This window comes from Dermacentor variabilis, chromosome 2 (genome assembly GCF_050947875.1).
Source record: "Dermacentor variabilis isolate Ectoservices chromosome 2, ASM5094787v1, whole genome shotgun sequence".
NCBI lineage: Eukaryota > Metazoa > Arthropoda > Arachnida > Ixodida > Ixodidae > Dermacentor > Dermacentor variabilis.
Genome location: NC_134569.1, coordinates 136,637,017 through 136,653,238, shown reverse-complemented (window position 1 = coordinate 136,653,238; position 16,222 = coordinate 136,637,017). Strand labels below are relative to the sequence as shown.

The window sequence follows — 16,222 nt, the reverse complement described above, 5'->3', positions numbered from 1 at the left end:
AAGACGGTAAACTTTATAATTATGCATAGTAGACGAGAGCTTATTGCACACACTGAGTTCACGAATAATGTTGCTGATGTTCCGAGAAGATGTACGGCCGGCCACAAAAGCTCACAGGCCCCGGAATTTGCGAAAACGCTGAATTGCCGCGAAGCCTAGTCACATAGGATCAAGTTCAGAGTGTTAAAGCTAGTAGCATTTACGACCTGCATACCTATCCATTAGATCAGGAACACTATGCCTGAACAGAGAGAAAAAATCTAATTTGTCGTGAAAAACGTCTCCCGTAAACTTTTGTGACCGACTGTAGAAGTAAGTAATTTTTGTTTGCTGTTCAATACTGACAAGAAAAGGCGGACAAAAGAAAGCTCCCAGGCCGTATATTTAGTGGCGAAATTAAGCAAAATTAGCTGATCAAGTGAATTGTTTTCTAAGTGAGGCTGCCATTGCCCCTTAGATGTTTGTAACAAATGACGAGCTCGTCACAAATTTACATTTAAAATGGATAAAAAGGTCAGATTAAAAAAAAGGAAAAGCTCTCAAGAAGGTTACCACCCCATTTTTCGCGTTAAACCGAAACCAAGCGCTGAGCGCGTCAGGAGGGCGCGTAGCCACGCCTTAATATTACACAACATGGCAGAAGTAAAAAAAAAAAATCTTGCACGAGTAGATGCCACTGGCTGAAAAACAGGCCATTGCATTCCACCGCTCTGGGAATCCGCTGTCAAATAGCACCAAAAACTTTCGTTTCCTTCTTTCGGGTGACAAGCATAACCCAAGCGCGATCACCGGCCGATATTGCTTGATCCTGATGGCGCGCAGTGCGATGTTACCTGTGCCATAGTGTTACCACGTGACGTAACCTCAAGGCGGGATCACGCGCGCTCCTGAAGCGCTCGGTTTCAATGTCAAGCGCAAAGTGGAGGCGGAATTCTTTGCGACAGCGTGCCGTAAACAAGGACGTTTGGTCGCTTTCAAAATCCGATATTGCTATGAGCTTACAGTTAGCTGCAAACGTCTAACCGTCGTTCTTTGAACAGCCTTTTATTGAGAACAGACCATAAATCAATTACAGTCCGCTATTCAAGTCGGTACCAGATGTGCTGTGGACTCCGTAAAACGGCCGTCTGCGGTCGGAAGTGGCCTATACAGATGGCTTCACCTACCGCATATGCCCCGCAGGGTTTACCTAGTAAGTTTGGCCAAATAATACAGGAACTGTCTAAATTTACTCTCGCCAGCCTTACTCGGCACAAGTTTGTCAGTCAATACTTCCGAGTTGTCTCGCTTGCAGTATAGTTTCGAATGACAGAAAAAGCATGGTTTAGAGAGAAACACACACACACACACACACACACACACACACACACACACACACACACACACACACACACACACACACACACACACACACACACACACACACACACACACATATATATATATATATATATATATATATATATATATATATATATATATATATATATATATATATATATATATATGTGTGTGTGTTTGTGTGTGTGTGTGTGTGTGTGTGTGTGTGTGTGTGTGTGTGTGTGTGTGTGTGTGTGTGTGCAGAGCCAGCGCACTTCTTGGAATCTAATTGAGACGAATCTATCGTGAAGACTTTAACCAAATGCTATAAGTTTACCCGTTTCATTCCTGCGTCTTTGATATAAATGCAACCGGCGTGCGCACGTGTGCGCTCTCGTTCATTCGTGCAAGCTATACGGCGAGAAAATATGGCAGGGCCCAGCAGCCGCGTTCAGGGAAGTCCGGAAAGGGCACGCGGAGAAAGTTTCACTCTAAAATGAAATCGCATCCCGTAACGTGTGCTCGCAGTTGGCTCCCCTGTCGACGACGTAGTAGGACACTCGTCTCCTCTATTTCCCCTCGTTCGCTCACTCATAACAATAATATTTATTAATACCTATTTAGCTAGGCAGTTATTCAAGTTTTGTTCTTTCGTTCATTCGCTCGCACCTCCATTTGCTCATAAATGAGTCAAGAGCCAGTCACGTCTTGTAAGTTCTTTCACTTACAGTATAACGCTACGTTCCAGAAAGAGCATGCAGGAATAGAAAAAAGCAACAGGCAGGATGTGTTCGTACAGCCTAGTAGGACACTAACTGACGCTCGTTACCTCTCTTTTTCTCGTTCGCTCAGTCATCGTAATAATATTTATTATTAATTATTTAGCTAGGCAAATAATAGTTTTGTTCTTTCGTTCATTCTCCCGTGCTTTCGTTCACCAGCCAGTCACGTCTTGCAAGGTATCTCGCTTACAGTACAAGAGTGCCTTACAGAAAAAACACGCTTTACAGGAGTAGAAAAAAAGCAACAGGCAGGATGTGTTCGTACAGCCTATTAGTACACTAAAGGACGCTCGTTCCTCTCTTTTTCTCGTTTACTCACTGATCCGAATAATATTGATTATTATTTATTTAGCTAGGCAAATAGTAGAGTCTTCTGCTTTCATTCATTCTTACGTGCTTTCATTCACTCCTCAGTAAGTCACCAGCCAGTTATGTCTTGCAAAGTTATCTCGCTTACAGTATAACAGTACCTTACAGAGAAAGCACGCTTTACAGGAGTAGAAGACAGCAACAGGCAGAATGTCGTACAGCCTATAAAGGACGCTCGTTCCCTCTGTTTTTTCGTTCACTCACTCATCCGAATAATACTTATTACTAATTAGTTACCTAGGCAAATAGTAGAGTTTTATTCTTTCGTTCATGCTTACGTGCTTTCGTTCACTCCTCAGTCAGTCTGCAGCCAGTCGCGTCTTGCAAGTTATCTCGCTTACAATAAAACAGGGCCTTGCAGAAAAAAAAAACACGGTTTACAGGAGTACAAAATGCAGTAGGCAGCATGTGTTCGTAGCTGGATATCTCAGCCAGGGACTACCCCAAAGAATGCTTGTTCCTAACCTCTATTCCGTTTCCCCCCCTTCGCTCAACCAACCAACCAACGTAAATTTTTCATTACTACGTTCATTCATTCATTCATTCAAAAGTCAGTCAGTCAGTAAGAACGCACTTTACAGGAGTAAAAAGCCAGTTAATTTGTTAACAAAACGTAGTTTTATGCAATGAAGCACAGAAGTAAATGGAACGCCAATGCATTTCTCCACGAAGTTTGGGGATTAATATCTTGAAACTGGTGTCGTCCTGAGGATTCGTTCCAAGATAATCCGCCTGGCGAACTCACCGGCTAGAAATTGTAAATTGCAATATGGGTCATAAGAAAATTACTTATAATGTTAATTAGTGAATTTTTGCTAACTGGTCCATTTTGCATTTCAATTTTTTGTGCAAGTAGTGTCCGCCGCTTCGAGTAGATCACCTCATGAACTAGAATTGAGCTATCTGCCACAGGCAACCTTTAACAAATTTTCACAGTGTTCTCTTAAAGACCCTGTGTGTGTGTGTGTGTGTGTGTGTGTGTGTGTGTGCGTGCGTGTGTGCGTGCGTGCGTGCGTGTGTGCGTGTGTGTGTGTGTGTGTGTGTGTCTGTGTCTGTGTGTGTGTGTGTGTGTGTGTGTGCGTGCGTGCGTGCGTGCGTGCGTGCGTGCGTGCGTGTGTGTGTGTGTGTGTGTGTGTGTGTGTGTGTGTGTGTGTGTGTGTGTGTGTGTGTGTGTGTGTGTGTGTGTGTGTGTGTGTGTGTGTGTGTGTGTGTGTGTGTGTGTTATTTTCTCAAGTAATAAGTGAGAATTCTGGTAGCTCGGTTTAGCTTCTTGAAGTATGCTTGTTAGTTTTTCTTTTCGTGGTTGTTCTAGCTTAAACACAAATGGTTGAAAGATGCTGTCTGCCAGGCACTGCCAGTCAAATCCAATACGACTTTGGAAGACCTGTATACTGTAACATATTGCAATTACTATGCTTATGCTATGCTATGCTTATAAGCTCATCGATTCAACGAAAAGAGAAGAAAACTGGCCCTGTTGGCAGGTAACTACGCGGTCAAGAAGGCGACTTACGCGGTAAAAGACAGCGTGCCACGTGGGTGCACCGTAAAATAATTTACACCCTCAAAAGTGTATAATGGTGTAAATGTGTTCGAATACCATACCCTTACACCCCCGGAAAAATGGTGTAATAGTGTGAGATGTGGACAGTTTCACTCCCTTATTCACTCATAAGGGTGTAAATTATTTTACAGTGTGCATTTCAGGTCGCAGAGCGCTGCGGCGTGCTCGGAACGAAAGGAGTGAAAAGGGGCAAGAGTGCGCACTGACCGATGCATATGAATACGGGCTCCCCCGCGTACTGCTCCTTGGCAGCCGGGTGGAAGTAAGGGCACTGCTCCTCGACGCGGTGGCAGAACTCGCGGCACGGCTTCATCGGCGACGGTGCAGGCGGCGGCGGCGGCGGCGGGGCGAGGCTCCCTTCCGCCGCCGCCGCCGCCGCTGCCGTCCCCGTCGGCGGCGGGGCCGTAGTTGCCGCTGCTGCTTGTGCTGGCGACCCGCCGTCGACGGTCTTCCGGCGACCGGCATCGGCCGCCGCGGGACCGTACACGGGCACCAGCATGGCGCAAGTCCATTCGCGGTACACCACCTGCAAACAGGCGAAGCGAGCGACACGTGAGGGCAGCGTTCACGGCAGCTGGCTAGCTGCACTTGGCTGCTCAAAACGGACGGGAAAGAAATGAGCGAGACAGGGAGGTTGATCCGAACAGAAAATACGGTTTGCCGCCTTACACTCGTGGAGGGGGGGGGGGTGAGGGGGGTGAAGGGAGGTAGAAAGTTAAAAAGAAAGTAAAGAGAGAAACAGAGAGCACAGACGGGCGGTGATCACAGTGGGTCACAATCACCGTTCGCTATCATAGCACATGAAGCAGGTGCAGCCCAGCGAAAGCAATTTAGGCTACAGCAGTTTCTGCAGGTCTGTTATCTTCAAAATCTGTAGCAGTGCCTTCGTCATCCTCTGCTGCGATGATTTATGAGGTAGATTATACCTTCAAGCACTCCTGCTGAAAATGTCGGCAAACACATTTTTTTTTCGGGCTTCCTCCTACGCCTAATTCTTTGCCTATTCCCCGCAGGAGGCCTGTTGTGCAACTTGTCTTGAAACAACATCAGCTACAGCGGGAACAACAACAAAGACCGCGATGACACATTTCTGACCACATTACTGGAGACGAGGTTAATGAGGCTATATATTCCAATCCATTCACGCAAAAACGTGCGGTAGTTCAAGGCGGCACTTGCTTGCGAAACGTCCAGGAAAGTTAAATGAAACAAACTAAAGGAATGCTTCGTATAGCGGCTGAAAGGCCTTACGATTGCAAGTTCACGTTCCTCGTGGGCGCGGTGACGCTTACGTGCTCTTGCTCGTCAATGGCCTCTTCAAGTGCACCTTGGGGACCTTGCGCTGGCAAGGCGCAGATGTTATACGCTTTGGCCAAGCATCTGCCTTTGTTACGGCGCGGTATTTATTTATTTTTTGATCATCGAGAATGCACTCGCGAAATGACAGCTGTCGCCTCCTTGAATTCAGTGACTCATTTAACTAAACTGGTTAACCTCCCTGCCTTTCCTGCTCCCCTTTTTCCTTCCTTCCTTCCTTCCTTCTTTCTTTCCTTCCTTATGCTTCTTTTCGTGCCCATCTTTTTTTTTTATTCACCATGTGTTTCTCCCTGCGCTGATAGACTCATGGCACTGAGGAGGCTTCACACGAGATTAAGCGAACTAATCGAAACCCAAAGAATGTCTTCCTTTCGAAAGTGTGTGTTTTTTTAGAACACAGCTTGGATCCGCATAGGATACATACGAGGCTTCGCAAATAAATCCAGACAGTAAGTGTAAGAAAAAAAATTGCGTAATCATCAGTTTATGCCGCATTTAATGCATTTTGATGGTTCTAACTAAATCTCGCTTTGACCATGGTACACCTGGATGTGGTCACGTTTGAAGTTGTGTCTGCTTTCGGCTTGTGTCTTCTTAGGGACTAAAGGTGCCAGTCTGCACCTGACTAGTCCTCAATATATCGTACACTCGAGCAAAAACGGTAAGATACTACTGTCGTGCCACGCAGCTGAAAAAAAAATCGACAAGGAATATATATTTTGACGCGCTCTTGAAAAGTCAACTAAAGAAATAAATAAACGAAGAAAGAGAAAGTACTTTTACCTAGAGATAAGAGGAGCTCATGACATCCCATAACCAAACTCTTCAAACACTTCGGAAATAAAAACAGCAGACTTCAACGATTCCTTCGGCTCATGAACCAATTTACTGCGGCAGCAGCATTTTCCCACAGTCAAAACGACCATGCTATTTTCGCTTGCCTGCTTTTTGCTCAAGTTGTTGCGCTCACGCACAACGGGTACGACGCAGGACAATCTAGCGGTTGTAGAGCAGTAAGTTAGGGTGGGTGCACTCCTAAAATAATGTATGAAAGTAAGAATTCGACACGAATATAACATATTTAATTTATTATTTAAGCAATAACAATAAATTGTGTTATACTGGAGAATGAAAAGCGTGGCTTAAATAAATAAGTTGTGACTCTATCTCCTTAGTTATGCATAAAAATTGCTGCCTGTATGGCATAGTATTGTTTTGTGTGGAACTCTAAATGACGTAAAATGCAGACCACTGTTAAAAGAAAACACTCTAACCTGCGGCTTTCACTCTGCTGGTGCTGTAGCTGAAAGTTCCTGCTAGGTCAATTTTTTTAGTTCAAATGTACAGCTTTAAGGAACCTTCTGTTCGCAACTGTTTGGCCAAAGACTTACGAAAATGTGTTTTTTTTTTCTAGGCAGTCCAGCATTTCTTTCTGTTTGAATATTTTTGATTCGGACAATTTTCTTGCAACACGTTTATCTTCGTTGCTTTCGTGCGTTATAATGATGAGGTTGCCTTCTGATCAGTGTGTCAAGTTTTGTGAAGTGTAAAATTGTCCTATTGTCTGTCTCAATCATTCAGTAGGGCAACGACCAAGCACCCACCTGCTTAACGTGTCGGAAGCACGGCGTTTGAGATTACCTTTAAGGGGAAAGTTTACTTACATAATTATTGAATACGAGTGTTTGACTATTAAAGCTAATTCCTTTTCAATGAGGCCACAACTTCTACATTGGATGTCACGAGCAAAATGACACAGTTCCATCGACTATACTTGAGTGTGAGTAAAAAAAAATCGTCTTTCTCTACATCTGCTGTGAAGATATGTCGTATCACGTGGCCGCTAAACAGCCGCGCGAAATTAAATGCAAAGTACCTGTTTCTTGTTGCTCTTCGTACTTAGTTGTCGCCAGTGGCGCCATGCATGATTTGGACGTTGTTTTCCGTCAACCGCGCAGTTATCGTCGCATCCTCTGCTATGGGTATGTGCCAAGTTTGACGCTCATCGACATCATTTTGATCTACAGCTCTTTTGTGAGATTGACGCCGTTTTCTTTTTTTTTGCGAATGATGGCAGATAATTGCACGTCGACACACTGCTATTTTTTCATTGTATATTATGGGGTTTTGAGTGTCAGAACCACGATCTGATTAAGAGGCACGCGGTAGGGAGGACTCCGGAATAATTTGGGCCACCTGGGTTTCTTTAACGTGCATCTAAACAAAATTACACCGGTGTTCTCGCATTTTGGCCCCATCTAAATGCGCCCGCAGGGGCGGGGATTCGATCCCGCGACCTCGTGCTCAGCAGCCCAACGCCATAGTGACTAAGCAACCACGGCGGGTGTGCCATTTTGTCCAGAATAACTGTTATGCTACGAACACATCGTCGTCCTCGTCCACTACAGTATACTTCTGGTTCTGGCCTCCGAAATAGCGTGCGTGTATTTGCCATGCTTGACGTTTATCATCATTATCGTCATGTACGCCTCCTTTGCGCCAGCGACGCCGCTTTCACGAGCGTGACCATGAGTGATCGCGCAAACACACCCCCGTCTTATCAAGAAGAACTTCTATGCGATGCCCGCATAATGTGATGCTAGTCCACACAGTATTTCCATTTCCGCCCTACGAAATGGATGCACAGATCCGACTATACTCAAAGGTTCTGTGTGGTGCGCAAAGTTTTGCACTAATTGCCCAGCACTGTCGTTCCGCGACAGCTTATTGGTTAGCGCGCTCGATTCCCCAACGCAGACTGCTTCACTGACATTGTTTCAAATAACAGTAGAATCGGTCGTGGAGAAGTTTCTTTTTCTTTTTTTTTAAGATGTGTTACTGGGCGAAGCTGTGGATGATGAGGTAGCTTGACGACGACAGAAACAGTTGTTGTGCAATGTCGTCAACGACAGAGGTCGTCATTAGCGTGATGGAATGGCTGGTCAAACGGGAGCACGGACAAGGCACGCCCAATTTCGAGTGAGGGATTAGTTGTTATCACTGGGAAAAGGAAAAAAAATAAAGGAGAAAAACACGGGAAGAAAATGAAAAAAAAGAAAGAAAAACACGACATGTCACTGAAGAATTTTACATGCTACGCCAATGCACTGCGCAGGTGTGTGGAAAGGTGCCAGCGCCACCAATAACAAGTCATCTGCTGCAAAGCGAGGAAACTGTACGCTTGCCAGAGGCAAAAAATTCGCGCGTGCTCTGCGCTCGTATGCTATTTCCTTTAACAGTGGGTCGCTCGGTACATCTCACTGAAGAATTTTACAAGCGGCTAGGCTAATGTAACGATGCCAGATTTGCTCATGAAAAGAACAACTAATTCTTCTGCGGGCCGGATATGTCTAGTGCACATCCAGCCTAGGTTCAACGCCGGCGCACGGACCTCGTGTACGGCCGAGAAGAAAGCAGGAGTTCCGTTGGCCACGAGCGTGCACTCTCGGCGTGCGTGGCGGCGGACGCTCTGCTCGGTGTCTAAAAACCGGCGCGCACGTGTCGTCGGCGCGTGTAGAAGCAGGGGGAGCGCGAGAGGGCCTTCAGGGGCGCCTCAATGGGGCACCACGTGACTCGGACGCGCCATCGATCCCGACGCCCAAGCGCGCCTCTTGCTCCCTTCTCGCCTTCTCTCATTTCTATATCGCTTTTCTCTCTATGCCTTGGTGCTCCCAAGTGCGGGTTCATGACGCCCGGGGCTACCGCCTGGGGGCGCGGGCGCCCTTGTCTCGAGAGGGGCGTAGCGCCGCGACCGCGGGGTTTCCCGGCAATTCTCTTATCTGCCTCCCGGGCGCGTGCTTTCCTTATCGCCACCGGATGTGTTCGCACCTGCCTTTCAGCGCGCCGATGCTTGCTAAGTGATTCGGCGTCCGAGGTCTTCCTCTCCCGGTTTCGGAACCTGTCTCGACGCCCCGCACGAACTGACGCGATCCCGTTTTTTTTTTCTTTCTAAGAATACAGAACGCGTATGTCGGAAACGGCAATGGGCATTTACGGAAGAATGCTTGTAGAATTATCGGCCTTTGCCATGCATCACGCCTGCTGCTGCGACGGGGTGACACGCACGAAACGAGGCGCTGAGCGTCTGTTGAAGTTGAACTTTCACTTGGCACTCATCGCCTCTTCTGTACCGTCGTCTCTCACGCCGAAAAGCGCGAGACAACGCGAAAGGTTGTAGCAGGTCTTGAAGCGCGTGCAACCTCAAGCGCCTTTCACGCGCCAGCGCGTGTACGAAAGCGAGTTGTGTGCGTGCCTTGTACAATAACTCATACTTCCATATCGTCAGCAACGAATGGCGTGGTATGAAGGGGGTCACTCGCTTTTGAGCTCACCACTATCTGCCAGAGGAAGATATCGTTTGAGTCTCAACGCTGCGTAGCGGCGCAGTTGACGCAACTAGAAACGGTTGGACAACAACAATACATCGCAAATAAGCGGGTTCTCTCGAGAAATAGTGAATGACATCAAATCGCATCATTCTTATGACAGCAACATAAAGTCAATAGAAATACCACATAATTTCTATAGTGACCTTTTAAAATCTGATGCTCTTGCATACGCAGCGCTCCCTCATCCTCCTAAAGTCAAGGGTCGAAGGAGTAATTAAGTTAAGAAATCCAACATTCTAAATCACTTTGGGTCACTTTGGGTTCCAGCACATATGCCATGCGTAACCAAGAGATTTCGTCGAGAGGAAGCATCACATGTATATCGAATAAGGACTGTATCTGCTAGTACACCAGCACGCTTAATTAAGACGGGACACACTAAATCTCCGAACTGCATGGCATGCGACGAGACAGACGACATTAAACATTTTCTGCGGTCGTGCCCATAATTCCGAGATGAAAGGGACGCTCTCCTGGAAAATCTGCAACAAAAGGACCTTCCACATACATGCCTGCAACTCCTTGTGTTCCCCGAAGGACTAGTTATAGGCCGCAAAGAAACTCACGTCTCCTTATCGCATTTTTTAGAGAGACTGGTCCGATCGACGAGTGGTGAAACACCACAGTGATTTTATGAGAGACGCTCGGGTGGAGCAATCGCCGGCCTTGATCGCCAGGCTAAATCCGCAGGTTGCTACCACTCACCACCACCACCACCACCACCATTGCCTTTTTAAGGGATTTGAAGTTCCAATGCAACACACGGACATCAATAGAGGACGTTGTGGAGGTTCCGGGTTAAGTTCCAATAAAATTTAATAGAAGTTTGCGACCTGGCGTTTAACGTTCCCCCACGGCACCCTACACGAGCCTCTATGTTTTTTAATGAGTACAGTGCTGCGCTAACAGGAAAATCGATACTTAGGAGGGCAAGTAAAAAACGGTAGGTCGAGCGCTGAACTTGCAACGATTTCAAGTTCTTTAAAAGAAACTGGCGAACTAGTTGCTGCAAAGAACATTTCTCGCTCGCAATGGCAGGGAACGGAATTCCTTCCTTGTGCAATTTTGCTGTGAAAAATACTTTTAATGAAACACCTTTACATTCACTTATTGCCTTGACTAATTTAGAAAGGTTAAGTTCTGTGCAAAGTGCTATAGCTTGTTTCTTGACTCTTGTTGCTTTTTTTTTTTGACTGGGACAAAGTTCTTTTCTACAGTTTGTTGTGCCTTGTCGTTAAACACACCTCCTGAGAAAACCACGAAACGTCCTTCCTTGTCAGACTGAAAAAGCTGGTGGTCATTTTCCTTGACAAAAAGTTACGACGGTCCTTGTAGGGTCTCTGGACTTGCCGGAACCCGTCTTGTTGGGAGCCCTATCAAGGGCATCAACACCTTCCAAGAGGCGTCTCTCCTGGTCTTCACTCGTGGCTTTCTTTGATATGCGTCTATTTAAAGCCGAAAATTCATGGGCTATACGTGGTTCATGGCTATACTTCGTCTTTTTGTCCAGGACACGGGTGACGCTTTCCGGGATTGCGATCTGGTCTTCAGACACCAGCTCTTTTCGTACTGCCTTCTTGTCTTTCGGGACATGAAGCAGTCCTCTAGTGTAATCCAACCACAAGAATTCGGTAGCTTGGGACGCCTGGCGCTTGAGAATCCTTAAACGCTGCTCAGCAATACAGGTAGGGAACGAAGCATAGCAAGGGACATGCAAGACGTGCCAGTTATATCTGACTTGAGCCCACAACTCCGAGCGTAGAATCTTACAAAGGCGCTTAACGTGACCTGTTGACGCCTTGAAAGGACCAAAAAGGAAACTGACCTTGATCTTTTTTTTTTAATTTCGCCCCTTTGGGCCGGGAACAAAGAGCGCCTAAGACGGGACGGCAGGAGCCCGGCAGACAAGGCACTGCGTGTAGCACCAGTGTCTCTCGTGCTCTCACCATCTTAGGCGTTGTTTGTTCCTGTCCTAATGATGTATGAGCCAGCCCAGTTTAGCACACTTGTGAATTCCGCCTCCATCGTTCCGGCTGCCACGGCCGGAAGTTATGGCTGTGACTTAGTCGTAGGCAGCCGAACGTCAAATGTTCGTAACCATTGAGTCACCATGGCGTCTGTTCGGACAACACAGAACCACTCGTATGAGACTTGACCACTGTAACAAGCTTTCCGTAACATATTGTGCTCAAACCAATCGTCAGGTCTTCTAATGTACTGCACGTTACAATTACCATTCTCGGCGAAATCTTAGTCTGGCAGGTGTGGTGCGACCTCACAAAGTTTTTTTTTTCCGCGCCTATACGTTCCATGCAAGATTGTCATGGTCAATACGGTCCCCTTGCAAGAACTATAACTTCCTCTCGCTCTTTCTTTTCTTTTCTTGTAGCAGCTTTCTGCTCTCTTTAAAGGCATGTTCATCCTTATCACAACATCAGAAACTCTACAGATACGCTTAGTTCAAGAAGCCGCCGGTAAGACGGGGAATATTGTGCACCAGGAAAGCAAGGTGCGTTCTCATTAAGGGGGACCTCTGAGAAGAGTACCCCTGGCACCTCTAAATCCTCCGAACCCTTATCACACCAACGAGCTTTGGGAGAGATCCTTGGCCAGCTCTGACCTCGAGGATCAGCAATGGCTGATCGCGAGGACCCAAGACGCGGCCCGAGCTCAAGGCATTCTGCAATGAGGACGCCTCTTCAAAGCTACATTCACATAACAGAGAGGTTTACTCTCTCTCTCTCTCTCTCTCTCTCTCTCTCTCTCTCTCTCTCTGGTTTTGCAATATTTCTTATTTTTGTCTCGCATGTGTGGCAACGATGGTCGGCGTCATATTTACGGGAGCAATTTACACGCAGCTGCGCATCAGTCATTGTCTTCTATAACATTTGCTATAACAAATATGTCAAGCAAGTACTCGAAGTCTGCTTTGCGAATTTTATTCAGTTAAGCACTTCTTGGTGTTTTATGTTAAAGCTGTTTTTGGAAAGTCGTAAATGTAGTATACGTGAAGCTGCTCCAAAAGTGCCAAGAGCGATTGAAATTAGGGGAAGCTTAGCGGAATCTATTGTAACGCTTTAACTTTTTTCGTAAGTTATTTACATTATTTCAACCAGATTGAAAGCGAAAACTGTAGGGGAAGGGATTCTCATGCTCAATTACGGTTCCCTTTCCTCCCCTTGCTGCCAGTGACTTTTCATATCTAAGCTGCTGCCTGAAGTTCGTCGTTATTTTCATTCAAAGTCGTTTCCACGCAAAAATGCAGAACAGCTTATTTTCTGCCTACGAAACGCACGCGGATTCCCCTTTTTTCCCCCTTTGCTGGTGCTGCGCCGAAAAATGGGCCGGTAGTTCAGTTTTCATATGTGAGCTTAATAAGCGTTAAGCCTTTGTAATTAAAGTAAAAACGTCTACTGCTACACTGTAACTGAAGTATTGTACATTTGAAATGCTTGCAGCGAGATCTGAAAAACCGTGTCCGTATTTATAAAATCCGTAAAAGAGCACATGAGATACAGGTCTACGTCAAAATGTTTCGCTCGCTCCTAATAGAGCCCTGCTCGGCCCGCATTTACTTTAATGCTTATGGGTACTGTGTGCGGCGGAATGATCCGGCTGCAGTGGACGCAGCAACGAATGGCCACGATGAGACACTCTTCCAGTGAGTGCTTTTCTTACCTTATATAGCCGAAGAAACTCTTTAACTGGTAAAGTTGTGATGTGAAGTGTGTGCGTGTGCGAGTACATGTAGGTATGTGCGTGTGTAAAGGAGAGGGGGGTAGTGCGTGCGCATGCAAGCCTTACTGCCTGGTGATGTGTTTCACTATCTGATATGTTTCATAATCCAATCCTTTGTGTTGAGGGCAAATAATCTGCTGCTCGAGTAATATTTGTTAACAATCACCCTCCTTCTCCCGGATTGTTTGCCGAAAGCGTCTGAGTCCTCGCGAATGTGCGCGATGTGTACAAGGAGCTTTGTCTACAAATTTTGGTGGCATCTGTTATGCGGGATATCATGAGTACCGGAACACTGTTTATCAACAGCGAACAATGTTGATTTAATTAGCCCATTATACAATACGCTTAGGGGCCACCTTCGATCCGCTCATATACAAACACAAATGAAGTTCTGCATGCTTTGTGATTCTCTTATCGCGCACCCGTCTCACGCCAGAGAAATCCGTAATGCTGTGTCTAGCAGGACAGCATTTTAGTTCGAAACGAAAGTGCCTAAAGATAACTAGAACAATAAAGCAATAACGGAGATGAAACGTTTCGCAAAACACAAAGATACCAATTACGCTGCAACTGCTGCTTCATACACGAATCTCTACGCACTCAACTCGGCTGGCTTAGCGCAATTCTACAGGGCAGGATTCTCTGTCTGCTTTTGTCTTTGTTTAATGTAAACGAGAGACATTGTAAACAAATTTCGCAGTGCGGCAAAGCCCAGAGCTGGAAAAAAAAATGCAGCTTCGATTATTTTTGTTCATTGTTACGTATGTACGGGAACCAAGTGCAATCGTAACGCTTCCTTGTTTGCGCACCCATGTGGTTTCGCACATCTGTTGCAAGAACCAACCCAGCCCTTCGCAGCTCCGATGCCAGGCAACAGAGGCGGAAGGTGCACGAGTGGCGGCTCTTGCTCATAAGTGGCGTTGCCCGGGAGCGCTGTAATCGCATCTAAATTCCGCCTTCGCTCGTTGTCTCTTGACCCGGGCAGTGCGACAAAGGGCTTTCGGCGCCTTGAATCTGTACGCAAGCATTGCTCAATCTAAGCTCGAATCCCTACGATGGGCGTAAAGCACTTCGCATTGATTCTTTCATGGCTTTGTCTATTAAAAAAAGAAAACAAATCTTCCAATCCATAGACATTAGCACCACTTCTGCAACTGCTATATTTTTGTTGGCTGAATGGTTATCTTGTCGTTTGAGGTCAGCTTGGGTACTTTACACCTTTTTTATCTTTTGAACATGCCATGGTCTTGATCAAGGCCATGGGCTTCGCCGCAAACGGCCGCTTCGAATTTCAGAAGTTCCAGTCTGTCGTATGGAACTGTAAGAAATTCCACTTAATTCAGCTGGCACTAGCTACAATTAAATTAGACGTACAAGGACTGCTTTATTTTACATTTCATGACAGGGTGATAGTGTTTTATATCGTACTTGCTTTTGAAGTACAGATCACATAAAATGATCGGCGCCGTGAATTGTCCCGTTTTTATGTAGATCTAATTCACATCTTCATGTATGCGAGATTCCTTGGTGCACCCACGCTTCATACTCCCTACACTCCCCAACCCCACACACACGCTTTATGATATATAATGCCAGTTAGCTAGATCGTACTGATAGCTCATTTTGCCCCGACCGCGGTACGGGACAGATAGGCAGATGAGTATTGCTAGGGAGAAAACGTGTGTGGATATAAAAGCTTAATAGGAGCAAATGTTTCGCACGTGCAGTGAACCAACCTGTAGACCTAAACGTCCGTAACTATTTGCTTTGCTCTATTTCTTGGTTTTGTCAGGCCAAGAACAAGCCTCGACATACCTGGGGTGAGTGCTGCTTTCTGTCGTATTTGGAAGCATTGCAGCGAGAGACAATTCAGCGATGCGAGAGATCACTGCTCGTCTGTGTTCATTACCTTTTCTGAAGGCTCCGCCTTGGCGCCGCGTGAACCAACAGTAAACCAACAGAGCGTCCCGTTGCATCTTTGATGTTGGCACCCTCGTCGGTGTATTATCTCTAGCCCAATGACTGCACTTAAAGAATTAATAATAAACTGAAACTACATCCGGAAGAACTTTGCGTCTTAGGGACGGCGTTAAAAGCGAAACACGTAAGACGCGAGCACACTTTCTCTCGCGTTTTTGTCACTCCGTCATCTCTGTTACTGCGCTCCTTCGGCTGTACTCTCCACCTCGTCGGACCGGAACAACGCACTTTAGCATGCACTGGCTTTCACAGCTACTTGTTGACGCCGCCGCTAACTGGCGACTTCTCGAGTGCAGCTGCGAAACTCACTATGGTTCTAATATTGTACACCACGCCGCAAGCGGGACGAAATACTATGAACCGTTCAGAACAAGCGTCTATATATCCGTACCACCCGCCCCGATCACAGTGCTTATTAAGTTTTCACGATTTTCTAGAGAAAGATATACCAGGTAAATCACGAAGTTTATATTTAAAAAGAATGTGGGGCACGATAGGAGTGACGTGCAGGCAAAATTTGAAATATCTGGATCGATTAGGGGGCTAAATAAAAATTGCCGAATACCAATTTTCTATGTGTTGAGAGTGGTCATGGGAAAAGCTTATGAAATGTTTCCCCCGCACACCTTGGGGAACCAACAATGGCGGCAATATTGTATCTTTAGAGCTTAGGGGTCATGCTACACGTGACAAGCACAGAAAGTTTGAAGCGGGTAGCTTAAGGCTTTGCAGCAAATTACTTTACGCACGCGTTCCAGAGGTTA

The 16,222-nt window shown here is 46.2% G+C and overlaps 1 protein-coding gene across 1 annotated transcript in view; it reads right to left on the bottom strand.

Annotated features, from left to right (window-relative positions):
• Positions 1-16,222, bottom strand: part of LOC142572751 (uncharacterized) — a 218,094-nt gene that overhangs the window by 87,557 nt on the left and 114,315 nt on the right. The window contains exon 2 of the mRNA XM_075682075.1: positions 4,243-4,561. Coding sequence (XP_075538190.1) covers positions 4,243-4,561 — 319 coding nt within the window. The remainder of the gene's footprint in view (positions 1-4,242; positions 4,562-16,222) is intronic.